This window comes from Pipistrellus kuhlii, unplaced genomic scaffold (assembly GCF_014108245.1).
Source record: "Pipistrellus kuhlii isolate mPipKuh1 unplaced genomic scaffold, mPipKuh1.p scaffold_m20_p_2, whole genome shotgun sequence".
Classification (NCBI taxonomy): domain Eukaryota; kingdom Metazoa; phylum Chordata; class Mammalia; order Chiroptera; family Vespertilionidae; genus Pipistrellus; species Pipistrellus kuhlii.
In genome coordinates, this window is record NW_023425515.1 from 161,613,793 (window position 1) to 161,636,338 (window position 22,546).

At 50.0% G+C, this 22,546-nt stretch overlaps 2 protein-coding genes across 6 annotated transcripts in view; both read right to left on the reverse strand.

Annotated features, from left to right (window-relative positions):
• AGBL4 (AGBL carboxypeptidase 4) overlaps nucleotides 1-22,546 on the reverse strand; it is a 915,072-nt gene that overhangs the window by 167,079 nt on the left and 725,447 nt on the right. The window lies entirely within an intron of this gene.
• Nucleotides 1-22,546, reverse strand: part of BEND5 (BEN domain containing 5) — a 49,033-nt gene that overhangs the window by 7,873 nt on the left and 18,614 nt on the right. For all 4 annotated transcript variants that reach the window (XM_036445876.2, XM_036445879.2, XM_045584582.1 and 1 more), the window contains 2 exons: nucleotides 7,329-7,477; nucleotides 796-1,009 (listed from right to left, as the gene is read on the reverse strand). In XM_036445876.2, the coding sequence (XP_036301769.1) occupies nucleotides 796-1,009; nucleotides 7,329-7,477 (363 nt within the window). The remainder of the gene's footprint in view (nucleotides 1-795; nucleotides 1,010-7,328; nucleotides 7,478-22,546) is intronic.

Here is a 22,546-nt window from a genome sequence, read left to right on the forward strand (position 1 = left end):
AAGACTGAGTCCTTACAGATGAGACTGTGCTTATCCCTCCTTGTGTCCTCAATACCCAGCACAGGGCTGGCTGGGAATAAGAGCTTAGTGACGGGATAGAGAGAGGGCAGGAGAGAAGAGGAAAGAAGGAAGATGGGGGAAGGGAGGGAGGATAGGAGGAGAGAAGGAGGGAAATCAGAGCGTCCAGGGTATAGCTGTATTTTTAGGGATACCAACGACACCCTGTCTCTTTGCTGGCCCCCAATCCTCCCCAAACACCAAAAAAGAAGCTGGAACCAGTGCCCCTCACAGGCCTGCACGCCATTAACTGCTCTGGGCACAATGCAGGGCTGCACAGAGTGTGCCCAGCCTTGACTTCTGCTCTGCACACAGCAGCACTCCCATTCCATCTCCCTGCCTTTGTTCCAGATGCTTCTGCTTCCAGAAGTATCTCTCTCTACATATTTGCATTTCCATGTCTCATGGACCCTTCAGGGCCCAATGCAGTGACCCTCCCCCAGAAATCCTGCCCTGACTTCCGGCCGTGACTCCTCCGCCCAAGAACAAACTTCCTGACACACGGCCTGCCCCTCTCCATGCCTGCCCATACACTGCTCCATGTCCATGGGCCCATTTGCAGCTAATGGAGCTCTTCTGGGACCAGATGCACGTCTGCTCCTGAGTCCCGGAGCCCAGCCTGGCCTGGCATGGGAGCCCCAGGGTGTGCTGAGCTGTGCTTGGCTCACCATAGCAGAGGACAGGACAGTGCCCCCCGCCCCCTCCCCTGCTCCCCAGCATTCCTCTGCAGTGACCTACCTCGGACGATGCTTAATTTGTGAGGCGAGAGGGGCGGCTTAGGGACGGCATCTTTCTTTTTTTTTGTGGCAACTCCTGTGACGCTTCTGTTCTTCAGAACATCTGTTCCCCAAATCATGACTGCCAAGTTCTTCGTGTACTTGGAATCTCCCTGGGTTACTTGTAGCTGGTGCCATTTCTCCTCGTCAACCCAGATCCCACTTCCCAGATGGACCTGGAAGGGACAGGAACGCAAACACCTGCTCAGTCGGACAGCATGGCAGCTGGAAGCTTCCTTGTCCTTTAAAAGACATTCCTGCACAACGCTAAGGGGCTCGTTCCGTAAATGCTACCTTAGCTTTCTTTAAGGGAAATGTGGTCCTCGCTCCCGGGATACCAGATCTTACTCCTGCACTTCACGGTCACTATCTCAGTTCTTCTTGGCCCCCCTGGGAGGAAGTGCTGGGCCACTATTTTCATTGCAGATGGAAAAACCAGGCTAAGGAAGGGGAAGCAATGGGCCCGAAGCCTCTCAACGAGGCAGGTGCAGACCTGGAGTTCTCAACCAGATCACTGAGCACAGGCCGCGCAGAGCCTGGCCAGGCTTCAGGCCCACACCTGGCAAGCCCTTTCTCTGCGACACGTTAGAGAGACCCTCTCCTTCTAAGGTAAACACCCCGGGATGCACATCCTCCTAGCACAGAGGCTCTCTGCATGGTCGCACCTGGGCCACCTGGAGAGCTAAAAAAAAAAAAAAAGGCCAGTGTCAAGGCACCACGTTCAGGGATTCTGAGTTATATCATCTGGGAGGGGCCTAGGTACCAGGATGGCTGATGGCTCCCCAGGTGACCCCAGTGTACAGCTGGGTGGGGGCAGCACCCAGGCTCTGCCACTGATCAGACAGTGTGTCTGTGCAGGTCCTTCCCCGTCTCTGGCTCCAGTTTCCCTGAACTCAAACCGGAAGAGTTGGATTCATCTTTTTTTTTTTTTTTAATTTTATATATATATATATATATATATATATATATATATATATATATATTTAAATTTTAATGATTTCAGAAAGAAAGTGACAGGGAGAGAGATAGAAACATCAATGATAAGAGAGAATTATTGATTGGCTTCCTTCTGAGGATCAAGCCTGCAACTTGGGCATGTGCCCTTGACCGGAATCAAGCCTGGGACCCTGCAGTCCGCAGGCTGATGCTCTATCCACTGAGCCAAACCTGCCAGGGCTGTATTTATCTTTACGCTCCTCTGGCTCAGCACACCTAGGATTTTACATTGGACACCACCCAGGAGTCCGATTCTGATGGCACAGAGCACAGAACGCAATTGCATGCTCCAGGTACAGGAGCGCTCAGAGAGTTCCAGCACTGTCAGTAAGCTGCAAGCTTGTAAACTTTTTCTCCTTCCTGGCTCTTTTAACAATTCAGAAACATTTGTTAACATTAACCATCAAAAAATAGAGTTTGACTCCGGCATGGCCATTTGTGTTGTGTTTCTGCTGAGTCTGTGGAGGGTGAAGAGGCCGCTGTGGAGGAAGGGAGACAGCCGCTAATAAGCCAGACTTTCTAAGGGGAATGAAAAGGCTCTGCCAAAGGTCCCTGTCTCCGAAGGACCTGCAGGTCGCCACCACGGCATGGTCAGGCGATGTCTCGGGAGAAGTCCTGGTCTGACAGATGGCACCCACTCCCACTGGTCAAAGATGACTAAAGGTCTTTCTGCTGAGGCTTGCCTTGGAAAGGAAGGTTAGCACTGCACAGCGGCAGACGGGTCAGCCAACAGCACTCCTCCACCACCAATTATCGAGGTTTTACCGCCACTGAGAAAAAGCAACACAACCCACCCATGGCTGTCAGTAAGCAAATCATCCACCTGCCACAGCTGACGTCACTGCCTTTTGCTCAAAAAGATCCTCCAGACCTCTGCGGGCATGACTTCAGATAAGCAGATCCACCTGCCTCCCTGGGCCGCAAACTTCAGTGCCGCCCATCTGTTCATGGGGCTCCAGGAGGTAAGCGAGCCTGGAGTGCGTGTGCTGCCTGGGGCTGGCCGGGCAACACTAGCCCAAGGTCAAGTCTGAACTGTTCTCTGCAGTCTGCATTGCAGGCAGGCCATCTGTGCCAGGGCAGGCATACTGAGGACACGTACCCTGCTGCTCTCTGCTGGACCCCAGTCACCTCCCCGATGACACTCCGGAGCTACCCACGCAAGCTCCCAGAGATTGGGGAAAAACTAGGAATCTGGACAGATTCAGGATTGGAAAACCACAGAGATGGAAGATCACTTCAATTTTCTCAGGTCTCCGCTCTTTTCTCTCCCGGGCCCTCCTTATTGTTAAAAGAGAGATGACAGTCATTTTAGCCAAAGTTCTACCACAGAAGGGGGCACAGATATTTTTGAGCACCTATGAGGAACCAGGCATTGTACCTTCAATTTATTTAGCCTCACACTGACCTTAAGGGATGAGAATAGGTAGACATTATTCCCATTTCACAGACATGAAGAGAGTCGCAGGGGACTAAATTGCTTTTCCCTAAGACACGTTATTGATGATATGTAGAATATTATTCAAACCCAAATCTGTATGGCCCCGAAGCCACCTTCCTGCTGCAGCCAGTGTCACGGTGGAAGCAGCAGGTCCACCAGCGTTCACTTAGCCATCCTTCCTCCGCATCTGCCTGTCTGTCCCTGGCGGCCCCACTGCACACAGGGAACCCGGGAAAAGCCGCAGGCTGGCCCGCCGGCCTCCAGTCCCTGCTGCCTCCACCCAACCTGTAACCTGCCAGACTGACTTCCCTAAACGGCTTTCCTTCTTTGACTAGATGAACTCCGCAGTCTCTCTCAAAATCTGTGAAAGACGTGGTTCATGTCAAGCCCCTGGAGCCTCGGATGGCTCCCCGTTTGTTGTCCCATCCAATCTGACCTCCTCTGCCGGCTCTGAAGGCCTCCAGGACCCTGTTTCCTGGCGTCTCCCTGCTCTGGCCATCACTCTAGGAACCTCCCGAGCACTTCCTTTCCTCCTGCTGCCATTGTGCACCCCGAGAACATGGGCCTGGAGCCTGTCCCCAGTTGTGGATCTTGGCTCTTCTACCTAACAGCTGAGTATTCTGGGCAAATCACTTGACCTCTCCGAGCCTCCCTTTTCTCAGCTGTACAACAGGCAGACCACCCCTAGTTCACAGGGTGTTTTGAGAATTATTATAAATGCGTAAAAAACACACACACAACTTTCAGGACAGCACACAGCCAGTAACTTACTTCCTTTACCTTCCTTCCCCACCCATGTCTCAACTCATACCTTTCCCCTGTCCAGGAATGAATGAAGGGATTGTCTTCTTAAATCTGCTAATCTTTCAAGCCTCAGTCCAAATACAGAAAACACTTCTAACTACTCTGGGGCTAAGTTCTACCCCAGAGCTAGGTTCTACTCCCTCTGGATTTCTAGCCTGGAGAGAGCCCTCAGCACCTGAATCAGCCCTTCACAGTGATATCTTGGGGGGGGGAGGGCAGGAGGGCGCCTAGGCTCCGCATCTCCGTCCCCTGCAAAGTGATCAGGACTAGTCCGAACACAAAGTAAGAACATGACGGCATGTTTAATACGTTTTCAGGGCACTGGCTTTCAGTTCTGATGAGTTGCTGTGTTTTGGAGAAGGAAATCTTTCCTGTGACATTCACTCACACAAGCAAGACCATCACAGGTATCTGTGCTGGGTATCTGGAACAAGGGCTCTGAGGTCAGTGAAGCTCGGGGTCACCTCGAGCTGTGGTGGGCAAATTGCGGCTTGAGAGCCACATGCAGCTCTTTGGCCCCTTGAGTGTGGCTCTTCCACAAAATACCACGGGCGAGTCTATTTTGAAGAAGTTTCAGGTTAAAAAATTTGGTTCTCAAAAGAAATTCCAATAGTTGTACTGTTGATATTTGGCTCTGTTGACTAATGAGTTTGCCAACCACTGCCCCACTTTCAGGGATGCGGCAGAATAGGCTAGAAGGAGCACTGGCCTGGAACCAGGAGACCTGCCTTCGTGCCTCTAACGTATTGTACTACTGTAGACAGGTTTCTTGGTGTATGGCCCCGTGAGTATCATGTATATTAGACTGTTTAAATGTGAATGGTCTTTGTGGCTTTATGATTCGATGAGTTTTTGAAATAAAATACTTAGACAAAAAAAAAAAAAAGCAATGCACTTTATCGAAATCAGACAGTAACTCTTGTGGAAGCACCATTCACATAAGCCACAGTTCGCTAGTGGTCAAGGGAGGCTATTAAAAACATGACATCTGATAGGATGGTACTTGATAAGAGAATGTCTTTGTGGACTGTATTGTAGGACAACAGTAGTTTCCTATTGGGAAACAGATTCTATTTTAATGCTCTAGGCCAGTGGTCAGCAAACTCATTAGTCAACAGAGCCAAATATCAGCAGTACAACGATTGAAATTTCTTTTGAGCCAAATTTTTAAACTTAAACTTCTTCTAACCCCACTTCTTCAAAGTGCCAGGGAGTATGGACCACATCCACCTTCCCAGACATGGAAGCTGAGGCCTAGAGAGGGAAGGACCTGCCTGGGTCACAAGTAGGGCAGAGTGCGAGCTGGGCTTAAAAGTCAGTCTCCGGCCTTCCTGCTGCCACCTCACCCCTGCTGTTGGCTGGAACAAGGAGATGCAGAATGGGCCGATGGGCTGGCCCATCAACTCTGCTTCTGCGGGGAGGAAGCGCCCAATGGGATGGCACCACATCCAAGAGAGCCCAGGCCGAGATATTTTGTAGAAGAGCCACACTCAAGGGGCCAACGAGCCACATGTGGCTCATGAGCTGTAGTTTGCCGACCACGGCTCTAGGCTTTGCAGAGATGAAGGCCTTTGTTCGGCAGGGGAAAGAAGGAAGGATCAGAAATGACAGCCCAGCCAAGAACAATGAGGGCCACTTCTGGGATGCGGGTGCCGCTCTGGGGAGCTGCCACACGTTTCCAATATGTCGCTTCTTTCTCTCCTTTCATCCAGCTCTCTGCCTGACCACAGACTAGTTGCAAACAAAAGCCAGGTTAGTAACATGTTGGCACCAACCGAAGAAAAAACAAAATCGGCATTTTCAAGAAATGTTGTGCAAGTCACGTATGAAAAAAATTAAGAGAGATTTAAGAGACCCATTTTTTTGAGGAAAAGTGATAACTTTGCAAAAGAAGCCCTGTCGCCCTCAGAAACTGTCCATCAGCTTTCAAGGCAAGACACACAGGATCTCTCTTGGAAGCTGCTTTAAGAAAAAGTCCCTAGTCATTCCACAATGTGATCATGACTGAAAGGAAGTCAGAGAAGAAAGAACAGTCCTTTCTTTCCTTTACTTCAATTGGGAAGGGCTCACCAAGCTCAGAGATACTGTCTGAGTCACCAAAGTCCCAGGGAGTATGGACCACATCCACCTTCCCAGACATGGAAGCTGAGGCCTAGAGAGGGAAGGACCTGCCTGTCAGGCTCCGGCCTTCCTGCTGCCACCTCGCCCCTGCTGTTGGCTGGAACAAGGAGATGCAGAATGGGCCGGTGGGCTGGCCCATCAACTCTGCTTCTGCGGGGAGGAAGTGCCCAGTGGGATGGCACCACATCCAAGAGAGCTCTCAAGACCATAGCTTTCTTTCCTCAGCTTGACTGTATTTGCCTTGGCTCAGTCTGGCCAGCTGCAAGGATACCTCTGGACAAATCCAAATGCAACCTTTTCTTTCTCATCAGCCCACAGGGGAACAGAGCTGGGTAAACAGAGACCTTTGAAGCCTGAGGCAAAGAAAACTGACACAGATGCTTCTCTGGGAAGAAAGGAGGGGATGTCTGCAACCCATGCGGTGGTGGCAGAGAAGATAGCACTGGAAGGGAGGCCTTGGGCCAGTGCCTGAATAAGGGGCTTTGCTGTTCCTCTTCCAAGGTGAGTTCACTTGGGTGTTAGACCAGCTTTCTCCCTGCCCTGCTGCCGGATCTCCCTGTGACTGATGGAACGGCTTCCGAAGGCCATTCCATTGCTTTAGTTGCTAACAGTGTTTAGGTTTTCTTTCATGATCCCCCCGCCCCTCCCCACGAGGGTCTAAAAGAAAAGCTGAGGAGTCATTTGTGGACTGACCACACTCAATGCTCAGAAAGCAGCGCAGGGACGAGAATCAAGTCTCAGTCACCTCTGTGTCCCTGACACCCAGGTCAGTGGATACATATTGACTCATGACCTAGCTCAATCAGTTCACTTCTTGTTCACCTTAGAAATTTAGGCATCTGGTTTCGTGGAAGGGCAGGGCAGTTTTCAAACTATCTTTTTAAAAAAATCTTTCTCACTAATAAGCTATTTTAAAATGTCAGGTTAGTGTTAGCTGTTTTGGCTCAATAATTAAAAAACAACAACAAACCAAATGACGAGGAAAAGAAAGAAGTCCCAGGAAAGGTCCACTCGTGATAACACACCGATTCCGGAAAGCATCCCTTAGGGACAGGCCGGGAAGCCCCGCACCCGCTCCATCTCGACTCTGACTGACAGACACTCGCAGGGAAGCGGTATTGAGCTTGGCACACTACCTTGCCATTGTCTAGGATATACTTGTCCATGACAGGTGCAGGAGCGGGGTAATAGGACGACGTATTTGCTTCCTCACTGAAAGTGCTCCGTAACTCCGGCTCGGGCTCGAGACATTCTGACTTTACTTTTTCCAAGTCAATGGCAGGACCTAGGCAGTTAAGAAAAGAGATCTGTCTAGAACTCCAAGGAAAATAAAATGCAAATATCTTTAACTATGCATCTATCAGTACATAGTGGCACAACATATAACTCTATATATATGGCTTATTTTTGTCCATCGGACTACACTTAAACCCAGGCTTGAAACTAACATGAGGCATAAATGTCACAAGCAAAAAGTTAGAAAACTGAAAGACGAGGATGGACTAGACTCTACGTATGAATGAGAAGCACTCCTCCTGGTGTCTCTGTCTAATGGACAGGCAGGGGACTCCGTTTCCTGCACAGGAAAGAGTCCTGCTAAGACTGGGTGGAGAGGGGTGCATCTACTGTAATAGGAAGACTGTGTATTTGCCCAAACCCCCATTTCTCCAGCCTACAGTGGAACGGACCGCATCAGACGAACAGAGGTTAAGGGAAAAGTGGAAATGCAAAGTCCTCCCCCTCCCCAAGACCTAGTATCTAAACAGGAGCATCTCAACCAAGAAATTAAAACACAACACAGATTAGGCCCCTGACTGCCTGATCCAGCAGCTACCCTGATTTTTATTTTAATGCAATCAACACAAATTACGTGCAGATTAACAGGGAAAGAAAGCTAGATAAATGGTGGTGGTTTCTATGGGGGATATGCTTTACTCCATTAGCTTGTAAAAATGATGGACTGCTTTTTAAATCACCTATTGTGTCTTGATTACCAAAGGGCAGAGGAGCGGGATAAAAATGAGTGAATAAGGCTGAATGACTTGGTTCACTTGCAGGAGAGCAACTCTGAGGGCCAATGGAGAGTGGAGCGACCTGGAAATTCAACCCCAGACAGCCATTTCAGGAGTTGACTGGGATCAGATTTAGCTGTTGCCACAGCAAGTCCCCCTGGCTGTGCATATAATTGTAGTAACAGATGAATCTCTTGGTGGAAACTTCTCTGACCCTAACCACGTGGACAACTCGGTAAAGAGCTCTTTACATACTGAAGACTTGACCACCAATCTGGTTGTGATTCTATGTTCAGTCGTCACATTCTAGACTTTCGCTGGTGGCAGAGACGGTGCTGGTAATTTTATTATGAAAATTCCTCATGACAGGCCTTCCCACAACAAGAATATCATTCCTGAGTTGCTGGCAGCTGCCATCTGCATGACAGAGTCTGCAATTTAAGCTGAATGCAAGATGGCCGGGAGCAGAGAGGCTTGGCTCTTCCTGTAGGGGAAGTGCAGAGTCCCCTCCTGGCTCTGTGGTGCTTGCCTTGTGCATCCCCAGGTGAGTGGCTGGCAGCTTCAGAAGCTGGCAGAGTGGAGGACTGATGACATCTAATTTTTCTGACAGCATCTCCCAGTAGTGCACTACCTACGCAAGAGCTGGGCCTTGGTCGGACTCTTGCCTCTGTCCCGAGCACCTGGCACCAAGTAGGTGCTCTCGGAATGTTAGCTAAATGAGTAAAAGAGTGACAACAATGAATGAACAGTTCCAAAGTTTCAGAAACAGATGCCAAAGCTTTTCCTCTGTGTGAGATCTCAGGGTAAATTTTCGGAGATGCAAACAAACTTCAGAGAAGTGTCTGATCTTCCTTAGAGCAGGAAGCAGTATTTCCGTTTCCCCTAAATGGCATGGCTGGCTGGGCACCAGAGGTTTCCTCCAGCTCTGACTTTCAGTGACAGGCGGAAGACATGGGCCAAGAGGAGGTCCACGCAGCCAGCGCCCAAGGTCATCTGTGGTAAGACTGTGTCCTTCCTCTAAGTTTCAGTCTCCTTCAATGAGAGGAAGGTGTGGGACAGGAGAAGGCATCCAGTTCAGTTCCGACTCTGATTCTCTCCATCCATCCCCCAAAGGCTGCCAAAGGGGTCTCCACAGGACTATGTCCCCCATTGCTCAGGCTCCCCATTACCCTCCAAATGAAGTCACACCCCAGACCCTCCTTAAGGCCCAGAACCAGCCTCCTCTGCACCTCAGGTGCTCATGCCTTGCTCTTCCCCACACCTCTGCTCAGGCCCCTCATATGCAGTGCTGTCCGGGGCCCTGGGATTGAAGGCCACCTCATCTGTCTGCCAGGCCCCTAGTCTGACTTCAGAGTGAAGCGTAGGTGTCTCCTTTGTGAGGCCTTGCTATGATCACTACCAGGTAGGCGGTTTCTACATTACACATACTTCCAGCAAGTTATGTCTGCAGCCAACCGCTGTCCACATCAGCCTGTGAAGCTCTTCAACACCAAATATTTGTCTACAGTCGTGGCACTGAGGACAGTGCCCAGCACATTACAGGCTCTCAGTAGATTCATGACACAAGACAGGGGAACGAGGAATTGAGGAAGAAGAAACTTAATTAAATGGGCTGGAGAAAAGATTCTGAAATGAAGCCTGTAGCTGAGGTGAGGTGCTTGGGGGTGGAGGCAGGGGCGGATGGGAAGCTGTCCTCAAACGTCTGAAATATTTTCTGTGTGTGTTTGAAACATCCATAGGCATTTTCAGGAAGTAGAAACCAGGGTTGTCCAACAGAAATTGGAACCATCTGGTGAGGAGAAAGGACCAGTCAGATGGCGATGGAGGGACAGGTAAGGGACATCAGAGGTGCACAGTCAGGCTCCACTCCCAGTGGGCTGGCCCACCCTCCCCACACATGCACCTTCCTTCCTACTCCCAGTCTCTGCTTGTGCACCCATCCCTCTGCCTAGGCCATTCTACCCCCAGTAAAGTCCACCTCTCCAAGCTCCTCCAGGGACTGAAGGCTGGACTGCAATGCCACCTCTCCCATGAGACTGCCTGTCCCTTCAGAGAGAGCTGAGTCAGTCTCTCCTCCCCTCGGCTTGGAATTTGGGGTTGAAGAGACTGCAGAGTAAGATCTGGAGTTGCCACTTCTGTTTAGGTGAGCCATGAGCTTCCTCAGGCTCCCTATGGTAATCACCATTTCTGTTCCTGCCTCCCAGCACTAGACGTGAGGCCTGAGGGCGGGCAAGGATCATCTATTCAGTGTTTCCCAAAGTGTGGTATGCGTACTCCCAGGGGTACAGGAAGAGTTTGGTGGGGGTATGCATTGCACCGTGCTTAGCTGCGCCTAATTCTCCATTCTCATGAGTATGAGGGGTACTTAGTGTTACAAAAATTATAGAAGGGGTACACATATGTCAAAAGTTTGGGAAACACTATCAGAGTTCAGGGTCAGCACAGCACCTGATTCAAATTCTATCCTCCGCAGGTACTTACACATTGATAATCACCTAACCTGCTGCCTCACCTGACAGGAGGAATGACAGCAACTTGGCCAGATGGCAGGTTAAATGAGTTAACCAAAATAAGAAAGGACTAGTGACTCACCCTCCACCCTCCCACACACACTCGTTACACTCGGGGCTCAATTGGTCCAGTGCTGGACCGCAGCTGCTCTGAGCCAGAGGCCCCGCTGGCCTTCTTTAGCCCCAAGGGCCCTGCACAGGCCCGGCTCAGAGCAGGCCCTTCCCCTCTCCAGCACACCCTCGTTCCCCCACTCACCCTGGCCTCCCAGGATGTATTCAGTTCTGGCTCTTAAGGAAAACTAATTCCTAATGTTCACGGTCAGCAATGCGTAACACCAGGGGCTGCTCGTTGTTAGCCCTGTTCCCCGCACCTGCCTTTCTCTGGTGTCGTGCATTGAAGGTACCTGGTGCCTCAGCCCAGCAAGGAGGCCAGACCAGCAAAGGCACTTCTTGGAAGGGTTATGTCAGGAGACGTGGGTGTGAATCCCAGCCACATGACCTTAGACAAGTCACCTCAACTTCTTGAGCCTCACTTTCCTGCCTGCAATGTGGGGCTCACCGTTAGCCACCCTGCAGACTGACTATGCCTCTGGGAGCCACGGAACGGAGACTCAGGAGAGGGAGATAAATGAAGGAATGATTCAGTCGGGCAAGCGAGTGTTTAGTGTTACAGAATCAGAAAGAAAAAGAACAGAAAATGGGATTTCTTTGGAGAGAGAGGGGAGGGCGTCAGTGCTTTTCCTTTGAGGGGAACACTTCCTTGCAAATTTTAGTCTGCTCTCCTCCCAAATGTTGGCAATTTGCATCTCATTACAACAAACGCTGCAGATTGCTGTTTTGCTTTTAAAAATTTCAGAGGCATTGTTCTCCTTCAAACACATGTGACCAAATTAGCCACAATAACAGGCACTCGCGCTAGAGACAGCATCGTAAGATCTGGTGCAGATATTTTAAGCAACAAAGGAACTTTTTCACTTGTGGGAAGAGTAGAATTTTTTTTAATCCTTTTGATCCACTTCAGGTTTATTTTGGGGGAAATACAGCTTCCATGGAATGAAACCTCTCAGCGGGGTGAAGAAGCTTTTAAAAACATATAAAAGGTAGTACTTGTTCTTTCATTCAGTCATTCCTGAGCCCAGTGATCGCACAGTCCCTCACTGCACACCAAGCTCTAGGCCTGCCAGAGGCACTGGGGACCAGAGGCAGGTGAGGCAGGGCCCAGTGCAGGAGAAGATGAGAACTGAACATGCGAAGCACTGTACATCCACACAGACAGCGGGAGTGGGGGGTCAGTGGGCAAGCACTGGATGGGTGTTAGGAAACACAGTGCAAATCCCAGTTCTGTTACTTCTTCCCCCTCTTTAAGCCCCAGAGACTTTTTCCATGGCACAGAGGGAGGGGCTTGCCAACAAGCATTGGCACAACAACAAAAAATGAAATTTACCTTTCTTTGTCCTTGTTTACCTTAAATTGGATGAATGCTATTCTTTCTGAAAACCTCTCTTAAAAGCTAATGCTCCTGTTACTTCCAAAAGATTCAGAAAGCACCTGTTTCTTCAAAATATATACGTTGGGACCCTGGATACCATTTCTGATTTCTGCTGAAATAAAGCTAATAATACTAGATTAAAAAAAAAAAAAAAAGTACTAAGTCCTGTTATTTACACTTTTGGGTGCGAATAGGAAGTTTCTCTGCTCTCAGTGTAAGTCTAGCTTCTTCATAAATGCAAAGTGAACTAAGTCAGAACTCTTAAATGTACACAGAAGCCCTGCTGTGCAGCAGAGGAACAGTGGATGGGGGTGGAAAAAGGATTCCACTTTGCGGAAAAGGAAAAGGAGCCGAGCATAGGACAGCTATGCAACAATGGAGGTACAGGGGATCTTGGACAGAGACAGGGAGCTGCCCAGGCTCCTCTACCGGCCCCATCATCCCTCACCTGCCACTCTCACCTGCTGCTGTAGCCACAGATGGGCTTCTTAGTCCCCTATCCTTCCAGGGAGGGTCTCATTCCTTCAGTGAGAACCTTCTAAGTGCCAGTCCTGGGCCAGTCCAGCAGTGGAAAAAGACATGGAAAAAGATCATCGCCACCCTGTGTCACTAATAAGGGTCAGGATGCAGACTTGGGAACAGAAGCAAAGAAGGAGGTACTGCATCCGGAGGGAGTCTTTAGGAGGACGGCCACAAGGTTTATGTGGGGTCTCGGAGGATGGATGGGCAGGAGCTTGTTGGGAAGAAGGGCTGGAATGGGGTAGTTATCTCCAAATGGTTAAGCAGGTGTCAGGTGGCACAGGATCAAGGCTCACTGACCAACTAGTAAGTGAGCAGTGTGATGATCTGCACAGATATGGGGAGGGATCGCTGCTAGATCAGTGATCCGGGAAGGCTTCAGGGAAGAGGCGAGCTCTTACTGGAGCTTTGATAGGTGGGTAAGGTCTGCAGATGGTGGAGGGGTTGAGAGGCAGGGGGTGGGGTCACAGTAAGCAGCAGCTCCTCAGGACCGTCTCCTCCCCTCTCCGTTTTCTGAGTGCTCTCTGGGAGGGAGGAGAGAAGAGGCCAGAGAAGCAGTTCTAGCCAGAGGTCCTGGGCTGGGTGGGGTCCCTGAAGCTCATGTAGAGGCCCTCACAGGAGGCCAGACCCTCAGAGCAGGGGGAAGGGGTGATAGAGCAGGCCAGGTTTCCAGTCATGGAGATCAAGGTATTTTCCCACTTTCAGGAATTACAGATGTCCGTTTCATATGACATATATGCTTTCCCCTGGGAGGGACAGGTGACCGAGACTGAATGTCTTCAGCACTTTGTATCAAAGTACCTTTTATTTTGTAGGACTTTTCACCGCACTGTCCAGTGATTATCTGGCTAGAACTGAAACTCGAAGGACAACCAGTCTTTTTTATTCTATCCCCAGCACCCAGCACAGTGTCCCGGGCAAACATCAACTCTCATTAAATACATGTGCAATGAAGGAAGTTAACCCTCCAGGCTGTCGGCAAACCAGATCTTAGGCTCAGTGAGGTAAAGTAACTTGTCTAAAGTCACAGGAGGCACATGCTCCAATGAGGGCTGTAGGTTCCATTCCAAAGCCTTGCTCTTCCCGCTACCCTACACCTGGGCTAACTGCAGTTTCATATCTCACCGGCTTCCCACATCAGGCCAGTCTGTGGGACTTCAGCTCATCTCTGATCTTCCCAGACCTTCCCTGAAGAACTCCTCAATTGTGCAGGGGAGTGGTGAGGAGGAGGGGGCGTTGCTAGGATTCATTGAACCTCTAGGAGGCTCCGAGCCTGTCCTCTGCCAGCTGGTGGCCAGAGAAAACTGGGCTGGTTTTTCAACCGTGGTTCTTCTACCTCCCTCCCCACCCAATGATCTGTGCCCCGAAAGCATACACCAGCAGGGACATGCAGGCAGCCCTGAAGGCCCTGCACCTGCCCTGAATGTATGGAACAGAACTGGGTGGCATGGATAGGTGGCAGAGGTGCTGTGGTGGGAATAAGACTGACTCCTGAGGAGTGACTGTGAGGCACAGTGGGCACCTGAGGGCAGGAGCCTGGAGAGGCAGAGTTCCACTATATGGCTGATGGCTCCCAACCAAATCAGTCCGTGACCTTGGCCTTGCTTAACCTATCCTTCAGGTCCTGAACTCTTCCAAAGTGGGACCATCTGGGATTCATCTTTGCTCAATGGTTGTTGATTGAGTTGCCTGGTTCAGAGGCAACATTAACTTGGAGGTTGAGCGACCCTATACCAGGTCACTCCAGTGGGGAGAAACCCCCGTGTACCACCTGCAGGAGGGGCTGCAGCCTCATCTCTCCCTCCTACCTTCTCTTCACTGTGTGGTCCATCCAGAATCCATGGCAGTTCCTGAATAAACCAGCCTGCCTCACAATCCCAAATCTCTGTTCTGATTCTGCTGTTGTCTGGGATACCATTTACTTCCTCATTATTTGGGTAAATCTGACTAGTTCCTTATTTGGAGGCTTTCTCCAGCCACCTTCAGCAGTCTGCTCCAGTCACGTAAGGAGCCTTTCTTAGACCCTTTCCCAACAAGACAGCCCAGAACAGCGAGGCTCCCTGCATCCCACTGGCTGCTGATGACACTGGGACCGCTGGAGGCAGGAACAAGGCCTTAGCTATTTGATTTCCACAGGGCCTGGAACACTGGAGAGTCCGATGAATGTTCCTATACAAAATGCTTCCCCACAATCAGAGGCATCCGAAAATGGAATGGGCTGCCCTGGAAGGCAGCGAGTGAGCTCCCTGTGTCTAGGGGAATGTTACCAGAGGCTGCGCGATCATGGCTGTGCAGGAGGCTGTGCTGCATGGACTTTGGGACTCCTTACAGGACGAAAGTGCCAGAGCTCTAAGAATTACCTCCAACCAAACTCAGAGAGCCGCCTGGAACAGCAAGAGAGGGTGTGGCCAGCCTCTAGGTCTTGCTGTACCCTGGTGGATGGATTCCAGCCATTGATCTTGGCTGAACATTATTGCTGCTTCATTATGAAGATGGGACTGTTTAGATTCCACATGGCATAGGCATGTCCTATTTCCTCTGTGGTCCTCAGTGTCCCCATCTATAAGATGGGGATGAGAGGTGGGCTTAGGTTCTCTTTAAAGAGACAATTTCTATTTAAAAAAAACTCTAGGAATTTTCTGGTTGGCATTGTGAGGCCATATAACTTGGCAAAGTTAACTCTAGGAAGGAATGGTAGGCTCTTAATTAAGCAGGAAGCATCCCACCCAGTAGCTCAAGAGGCCGGCAGTTCTAGAGCCCAGTGCAGCATGTGAAGGAGGTCTAACCGTGAGGGCAGGCAGGAGACAGCGCTGCAGAAGCACTGGGTGGAGTGCTGGTGAGCAGTGGGCCCTGTGGAAGGAAAGTGAGACAGACCTCCACCAAAACCAGGTTCTACTATTTCCTTGTTGTGTGGCCTCAGGCAAGGAATCCCTGAGCTTTATCTCATTATCTATTCACTGGGTTGGTTGTTTCACATCTGAAAAGCACCTCCCCTCAGGCCCTAGGCTGGCGTTCAGAGGCCAGCCCTGCAGCCCTGCCATGAGGAGCATTGCCCACCTCTCCCACTTCCATTCTCTGGCTGGCAAATCCAGCAGCAAACCAGCGGGCACCACAGGGAAAATGCACAGCAACTCCACAGGTTCTGGCTGCCAGAGCAGGTGGCAAAGGGACAGCCTGAAGTTGTCCCTCAGCCCCTTTGCCCCAGAACAGTGACCTCTGGGGAGAAAGAGGAAGGAGGTCCTGGACTGATTACTCTGAAATCAGCTCCTCAAAAAATCTAGAATGAACTGTAGCTAATTCCAATTCAGTCAATGGGGCAATATGTGCTTCAAAGGGGAAGATGACCCACATGTTTAAGAGGAACAATCCCAGTTCTCAGTACTCGGTCTTTTCCTGCCTCAGGTCCAGATGCAGGAGGTACAGGGCACTGTGGTTTCTGGCCGTGCTCCACACTTGCTGCAGCGGCTGGCAGACTGCAGGCCTCCTGGGCCGCCCCTCCACAGTGGGGATATGAAAATCTAGCCTGTCCGGATGCCTCGCCCATCCTCTTGGCTCTCTCAGAGCCCAGCCTCTGTGAGTGCCCTGCTGACTGGTGGGAATGGACTGAAGGCTGGAGGTGGAAGAAGGTGCTGAGATCACAGCCCGGGAAGCAAAGCCCTGGCAAAGAGGAGACAGAGGCAGAATTCGTGATGCCCCAACAATGGCGGGGCTCAGAAGGAGGGTCCAGGACTTGAGTGGAAAGATGGAAACGTGAGTGGGGGAGAAATCTATAAACTATAGACCAGTGAGCTTGAAATCAAGACTAGGCAGAGCTGTAAAATACGATTTCTGAGAAGGGAAAGTAGCAATCTCCAGGAGACACAGGGCTGGACCGAAGATCAGGATATGCCAGACAACCATATCTGTGCTCTTCTGTAGGACAACGAGTGCTCCTGACGCACCAAGTGTTGCCCACACATTATCTCATGTGCATCCGCAAGTGACTCCACATCACTCATGTTGGACCCACTGAGAACTACATGCCAGCCCCCAGGCAAAGGTCTTGACACACATTTGCTCATTTAACCCTCCTAAGAACCCTAACGGTTGGTACAATCATTTACTCTGTTTTATGGGTGAGGGAAACAAAGGCCCAGGAAGTTAAGTAACTTGCCCAAAAGTAAAGCAATTGGCTTGTGGAAAAACCAGGGTTCGGAACCCCAGTATTTCTGAGCTCAGGACCCAGCAGGCATTTGGTCACTGTGCTGGCTCTCCTGCCTGCACTGGGTAGGCATGAATTCATTCATTTTACACAGGAGACAGCGGAGGCTGGGGAGGGTTAAACATTTGCTTGAAGTTGCACAGGTAATGAATGAAAGAGCTGAGATTCAAACCAAAGTAATATCTGTTGCCAAAGCACCGGTTGCCGCAAGGACAGGGAAAGCCAGCGGGAGGCATTTGGCTGATATTAGCTGGCTTTTCAAAGACACCGTCAGAGACCCGTGCTTAAAGAACCCAGCTTAGACGGCAAAGGATTTTAAAGATCAAAGCCGGAATTTTTGTGGACCTTGGGCAGAACGCAAGGCATGAGGGAACAGGAATGATGGAAATCCAGCCCTCCAGAGCCAGGACGGATTTGCAGGCCAACAGCCTGTGATCTGGCCAACGGGGACGCTGTCTCTTCTGTTTGCATTATCCTCTCTCAAAGGGCGATAATAATTTACACCCGGCCTCTCAATACGATTATAGGAAGAGTCCAATGAGGTAAAAATGTCAAGGTGCCTTGAAACCTGGAAAGGGCTGTGCAGATGTGAATTACTATTATTATTCTTACCTATCCTCTTCCGGTCAGAATCCATCATTTCCACCTACATTCCCTGACAAAGCGCACACAAAACGTAAGGCCATCGTGTGCCCTCCTCAATCACAATGTCCTATTGTGTGGGGTGTCCCGGTGGGCACATGCCTTCTTCCCATGGGCTGTGTGCATCCTGAAGGCAGGGGTCCCATCTCCTCTTCCCCATGTTCCCCACACACCCTTCTGAGCCTCAGTTGAATTGCTACCTGAATCACACAAAACTGAATTTAACTAGGAGGCACTCACAGTCCTAAACACTGAGGAGGACAGTTAAGGCTTTTCTTTGACCTCGAAGGACAAGGAACCCAGCCAAGAAGAAACCGAGAGGCCCGGGTCTAGAGCATGCACCGGAGTCACCCTTGCAACAGGCTCTCCACTGTTCTGCTTCCCCTCATTCCCTTAGAATCCGGGGAGCCTGCCAAGCCCCAGTTTAATAAACACTACCTAACCCTGAGCTGGGGAATGTTTAAAAAGGATTGTCTTACTCACGTCCATATTCCTGCAACTAACACAGTCCTGGCACAAAGCATTCCCTCAATAAATGCTTGCTGAATGAATGAATGAATGAATGAAGAACTGGTCTACAACACAAATAAAGCTGTAATTTATAATTAGAGTATCTCATGCTTCTTGCATCCCCAGCATTTACTTCGTCGGGAGAGAGTGAGCAGGAAGGAAAGAAAAGGGAGAAGGGACTGACACAGCATATGCTGGTCCTCGGGCTCCATAGCAGTCTCCCCTATCCACAGGGACATGTTCCAAGACCCCCCTGTGGGTGCCTGAACCTGCAGATAGAACCAAACCCTATGTGTCCTATGTTTTCCCCTATACATACAATCCTTTTCTCTCAGAGGAAGTGCTTTATGGCTTTTCCTTGGCGAATCGGAATTGCCAGCATCACTGCTCGTACACTTCGGGGCTGTTATTAAGTAAAATGAGGGTCACTAACACGGCACCTGAACACTTCAGTCATCTGATAACTGAGATGGCCACTAAGTACTAACGGGCTGGCAGAGCACACAGCGTGCATAGCCTGGACAAAGGGGTGATTCATGTCCTGGGTGGGACAGAACAGGATGGAGTGAGATTTCATCAGGCTACTTAGAATGGCGCACAATTTAAAGTTATGAATTGTTTCTTTCTGGAATTTTCCATTTAACATTTCTGAACCTCAGTTGGCCACGGGTAAGAAAGCAAAACTGTGAGTAAGGGGGGACTGCTGTCTTCTTTACAGTTGCTTCCTCACTTAATTTTTACAGTCACGGAGGTCCTGAGAGCAGGGCAGGATACAAGGTTCCTCCCATCAGAGAGCTGCTTTCCATGCTAAGATCACAGAGAAGGAGAGACACCCTTTGGAGGTGGGGAGTAGTGCTCATGTCAGTGACAATGAGGTGCCATGAACTAAAGAAGGCCATGTGGGGTGAGGGCCCTGAGAGAGAGGACTTAGGACCAAGTGTCAAGAGGCCCCTAAAAATAGGCCAATGACACTTTCTGGCCTATTTCCTCATCAGCAACATGAGGGCGTCAGCCTATAGGCTCTCCAAGGTCTCTCACACTCCATGCCTCCCTGTTCTGGAGAATCTTTTCCTGTGAGATCTGTTGTGTGTTTATTTGTGAGATGAAGGAAAGAATAAGTGCATAAACGAAGAGATGAGCCATCCAGTGACATCTCTAAAACATCTTATACCTTCTTGCTGCTGTTCCAACCCTTCTTCTCCCAACTTCCACCAGGTACACCAACCAGGTACTCCTGGCTTCTAGAGAACCTGCTCCCACTTGGAAGTCCCCATTAGGCTCAGGAGACCAGGCTCCTGCTCAATGCGCGTCCCCCCCCACCGCCTGAAGGCCCCAAATCCTAGGAGAGTGAGCAGTGATTCTTCCCAGCAGGAAGCCTTCCGTTTAAAACTGAGCATCTCCTAACCTGCTGGCCTCCCTCATCTCGGAATCTGCCTGTTATGGTGTGAGTGATTCAGCCCTCAAGGTAGATAAAGGCCCTCGGGCCGGGCCCATGGGCAAGGTGGACAGTGTAAAATACACACAAGCACAGGCCTTCAAGAACAATGCTCACAAAGGCCCGGGGGACTGAGGATGGTACAGCCCAGATCACACATCAACCCCAGGCCAGGACGTGCTCCTTAGAGGGCAAGTCAAGTTGAGAATCAGAGAGGGTCTCTGGGCACTTTCTGGTTATTCTTTGCCTTATTTTGGTTTCTTGCTGTTATGTGTGAATCATGAGCTATTATACTGGGGTGTTTCCTCCCAGACTCACCAAAAAATAGATCTACTTCAAATGCTAGTTCCTCTCCCAGAATTTTAATTATATGCTTACATCACCACCCCCTACCCAACTTCCAATGTCTTAGCCTTCTTTTTATATCCCCAAGTTCCTAGGCTCAGAACGAATGAACCGAGTCATTGAATAAACAAATGAACATGCATATATACAACCCCTTTTGTCTTCTATTATAGAAGACCCAGGGAGGCAGAGAAGTTGGTTAAACCATCTAAGGTTGTACAGCCAATTACTGGTTGGGGAACCCAGAGTTAAAAACCAAGCTAAGCTCTCTCTCAGCCCCTCCACTAAACAGTGTGGAAAAGGAGTGAACAGTAATTGAGCATCGACACAATGCCAGGCACTATGCAGTGGGGCACAAGTCTGTGAGAAAGATATTATTCCCATTTTGCAGATGAGAACGTCAAGGCTCAGAGAGGTGTTCTCTGCCAAGACTGCTCCTCCTTCTTCCCACCTATTCATTCCTGCCTGGATAACAAACATTCTTTCTTCAGGAAACATTTTCCCCCCCACTCCCCAAATTCAGTGGGTGCCCTCCCTGGTTCCCCACAGCTCTGTGTGCTTCTGTCCTTGTGGTGGCATACACGCCCTGTGCTGCTGCTGCTGCTGATTGTGTCAGTGACACTTTGAGTTTTTCCAGCTGGGCAAAGGCTGTAGCTTCAATAAATCAGAATATTAACACCGGGCAAAAAGCCTGGCACACGGCAGGAGGCCAGTAAATATGTGTGGGGGGAAAAGAGAAAAGCAGGGAAGGAAGCGAAGAAGAAAAGGAAGAAGAAAAGAAGGTCCCCAAAGCCATAAAATCGGCAAGTGAGGATTCTGGCGGCTGAATCAAGCCCGGTTCCAGAGACTAGACTAGACACATGAAAACCTCTACCTTCCCCCAGGATAGAGACCTTCAATTCTGTCTTGTGGATCTATCTTAGAACTTGGCAAGGTCCCCATTCCCCATTTACAAGAGCTAGCAAATGGCTCTGCCCTTTCAGAGGTCAGGATAGTGGGAGTGATTTTCTGAGGTGCCCGTGGAGCTCACCACAGGGATACTGCCAATGGTGGGTACTTCACATACTTGTGGTCTGAGCTGATTTCTATTCAGTCTGTCCCAGTGTCATGAGGACAGTGACTAGGATCAGGGAAGAGCCAGCTGCTGGCTCTCACCATGGCATTGGAGGTCTGTGGGGTGGGTGAGCCTGAAAGATTCAATACAAAACTACGCCTGGGGGTCAAGTTTGTCTACGTGTATTCAGATGAGAGAGGCACATGCTGATGGAAAATGCAGAGCATCGATTGCCCCGGAGGCTTATGAGCGGGTTCTGGGGTTTAAGCTCTGTTCACACTCCTGTAAAACAGGCAGTTTCCATGGGAGTCAGAAAAACATGGTGGCAGTTTGTGTGACTGTGCCTTTTCCCCAAGATGTTTATAACAGGCACAGTGTACAGTGCGTTAAAAAGGAAGTTATTCATCTGTAGACCTGACACTTTTTTCTCTCTGAAAATTACAGTTGGTTCTCATCCCCCACCCCAAGCCAACACAGCTTTCACAAATGTTTAGTTAGGGTTTCTCTTTGAGATTTTATTTTGATAAAAATTTTTAATAACGTCTAAGCTACCTATGAATTGTAACTTAGCGTCACTGTGTACCTCTAACGGCTATGGTCTGGAAGGATGGCCACGACCAAGGCAGAGTTGCGAGTGAGGAGGTTTCCAGCCTAGGAATCGAGAGGTGAGGTTTGAGACAAGCTCACCCCCTCCCCCTGCCTCCTTATGCAACTCTGGGCGAGTCTCAAACTCCGGTCCCTTCTCTGTGACAGGGTATGAAGGCCTCTCGCTGACTCCCTGGGCCATCCTGAAGATCCACTGAGGAATTACTGCCTCACAGACATAGTATAAAAAAAGAGGCATTTATCAACATCAGTAAAGCAGTGAGGGCACATGTATCCAACATCAGAGGAATGAGGCTCCACATAGGAATCTGTGATCTGGACCATGAGAACCTCCTTCTTGAACACCAGATTGCCCTTGACTTTAAATTCTGGGACAGGCCGGTGTCTCAACACTGGCTGCTCCCTTTCTGAGCGAGGCACACTGACACAGGGCTACTCGTGGCTGCCTTCAGGGGTGTGGGGGCCACGGGCTTGCGTCCCACTAACTTCCTCAATGCCGACTGGCTTCTATCCTTTATAACTCTGGATTCTTGTGTTCTGAGTGTTTCTGTCTCTCCACCACGGTTAGCAGTCATCTCTCCCTGCTATCAAGCCTGACATCTTTCATTCCCCTATTCCTGCTTTGAAACCATGTTATATGAGAAAACCTAAAACCTCGGTTTGTTAAAATCAATGCAGTATGAGCCGGCGTCCTGCGAGTGAAGCAGAGGAGTGCCACACATCTGTGAGCTAATCTTCCTAAAGCCACACACTCAGCACAAAGCTCTTCAATTCCTCTCATTCCTACTAAGACAAGTCCAGACACCCCAGGCTGGTGCTGCTTCCAACACCCGCAGTTACTGGCCCTCAGACCCTATCTGCAGGGGTCTTGCATGCTCAGGTGTTTCCCCAGACTCAGGGCTGCTGCTTGGCCTCCTCTTGTGCCACCCCCCACCGTCAAGGCCTCGCTCAAGGCCTGTCTCCTCCCCGCTGGCTCCCTCAGATACAGATCACCCCTCTCCATCCTTTCAACTCTCCTACCACTTCATCTA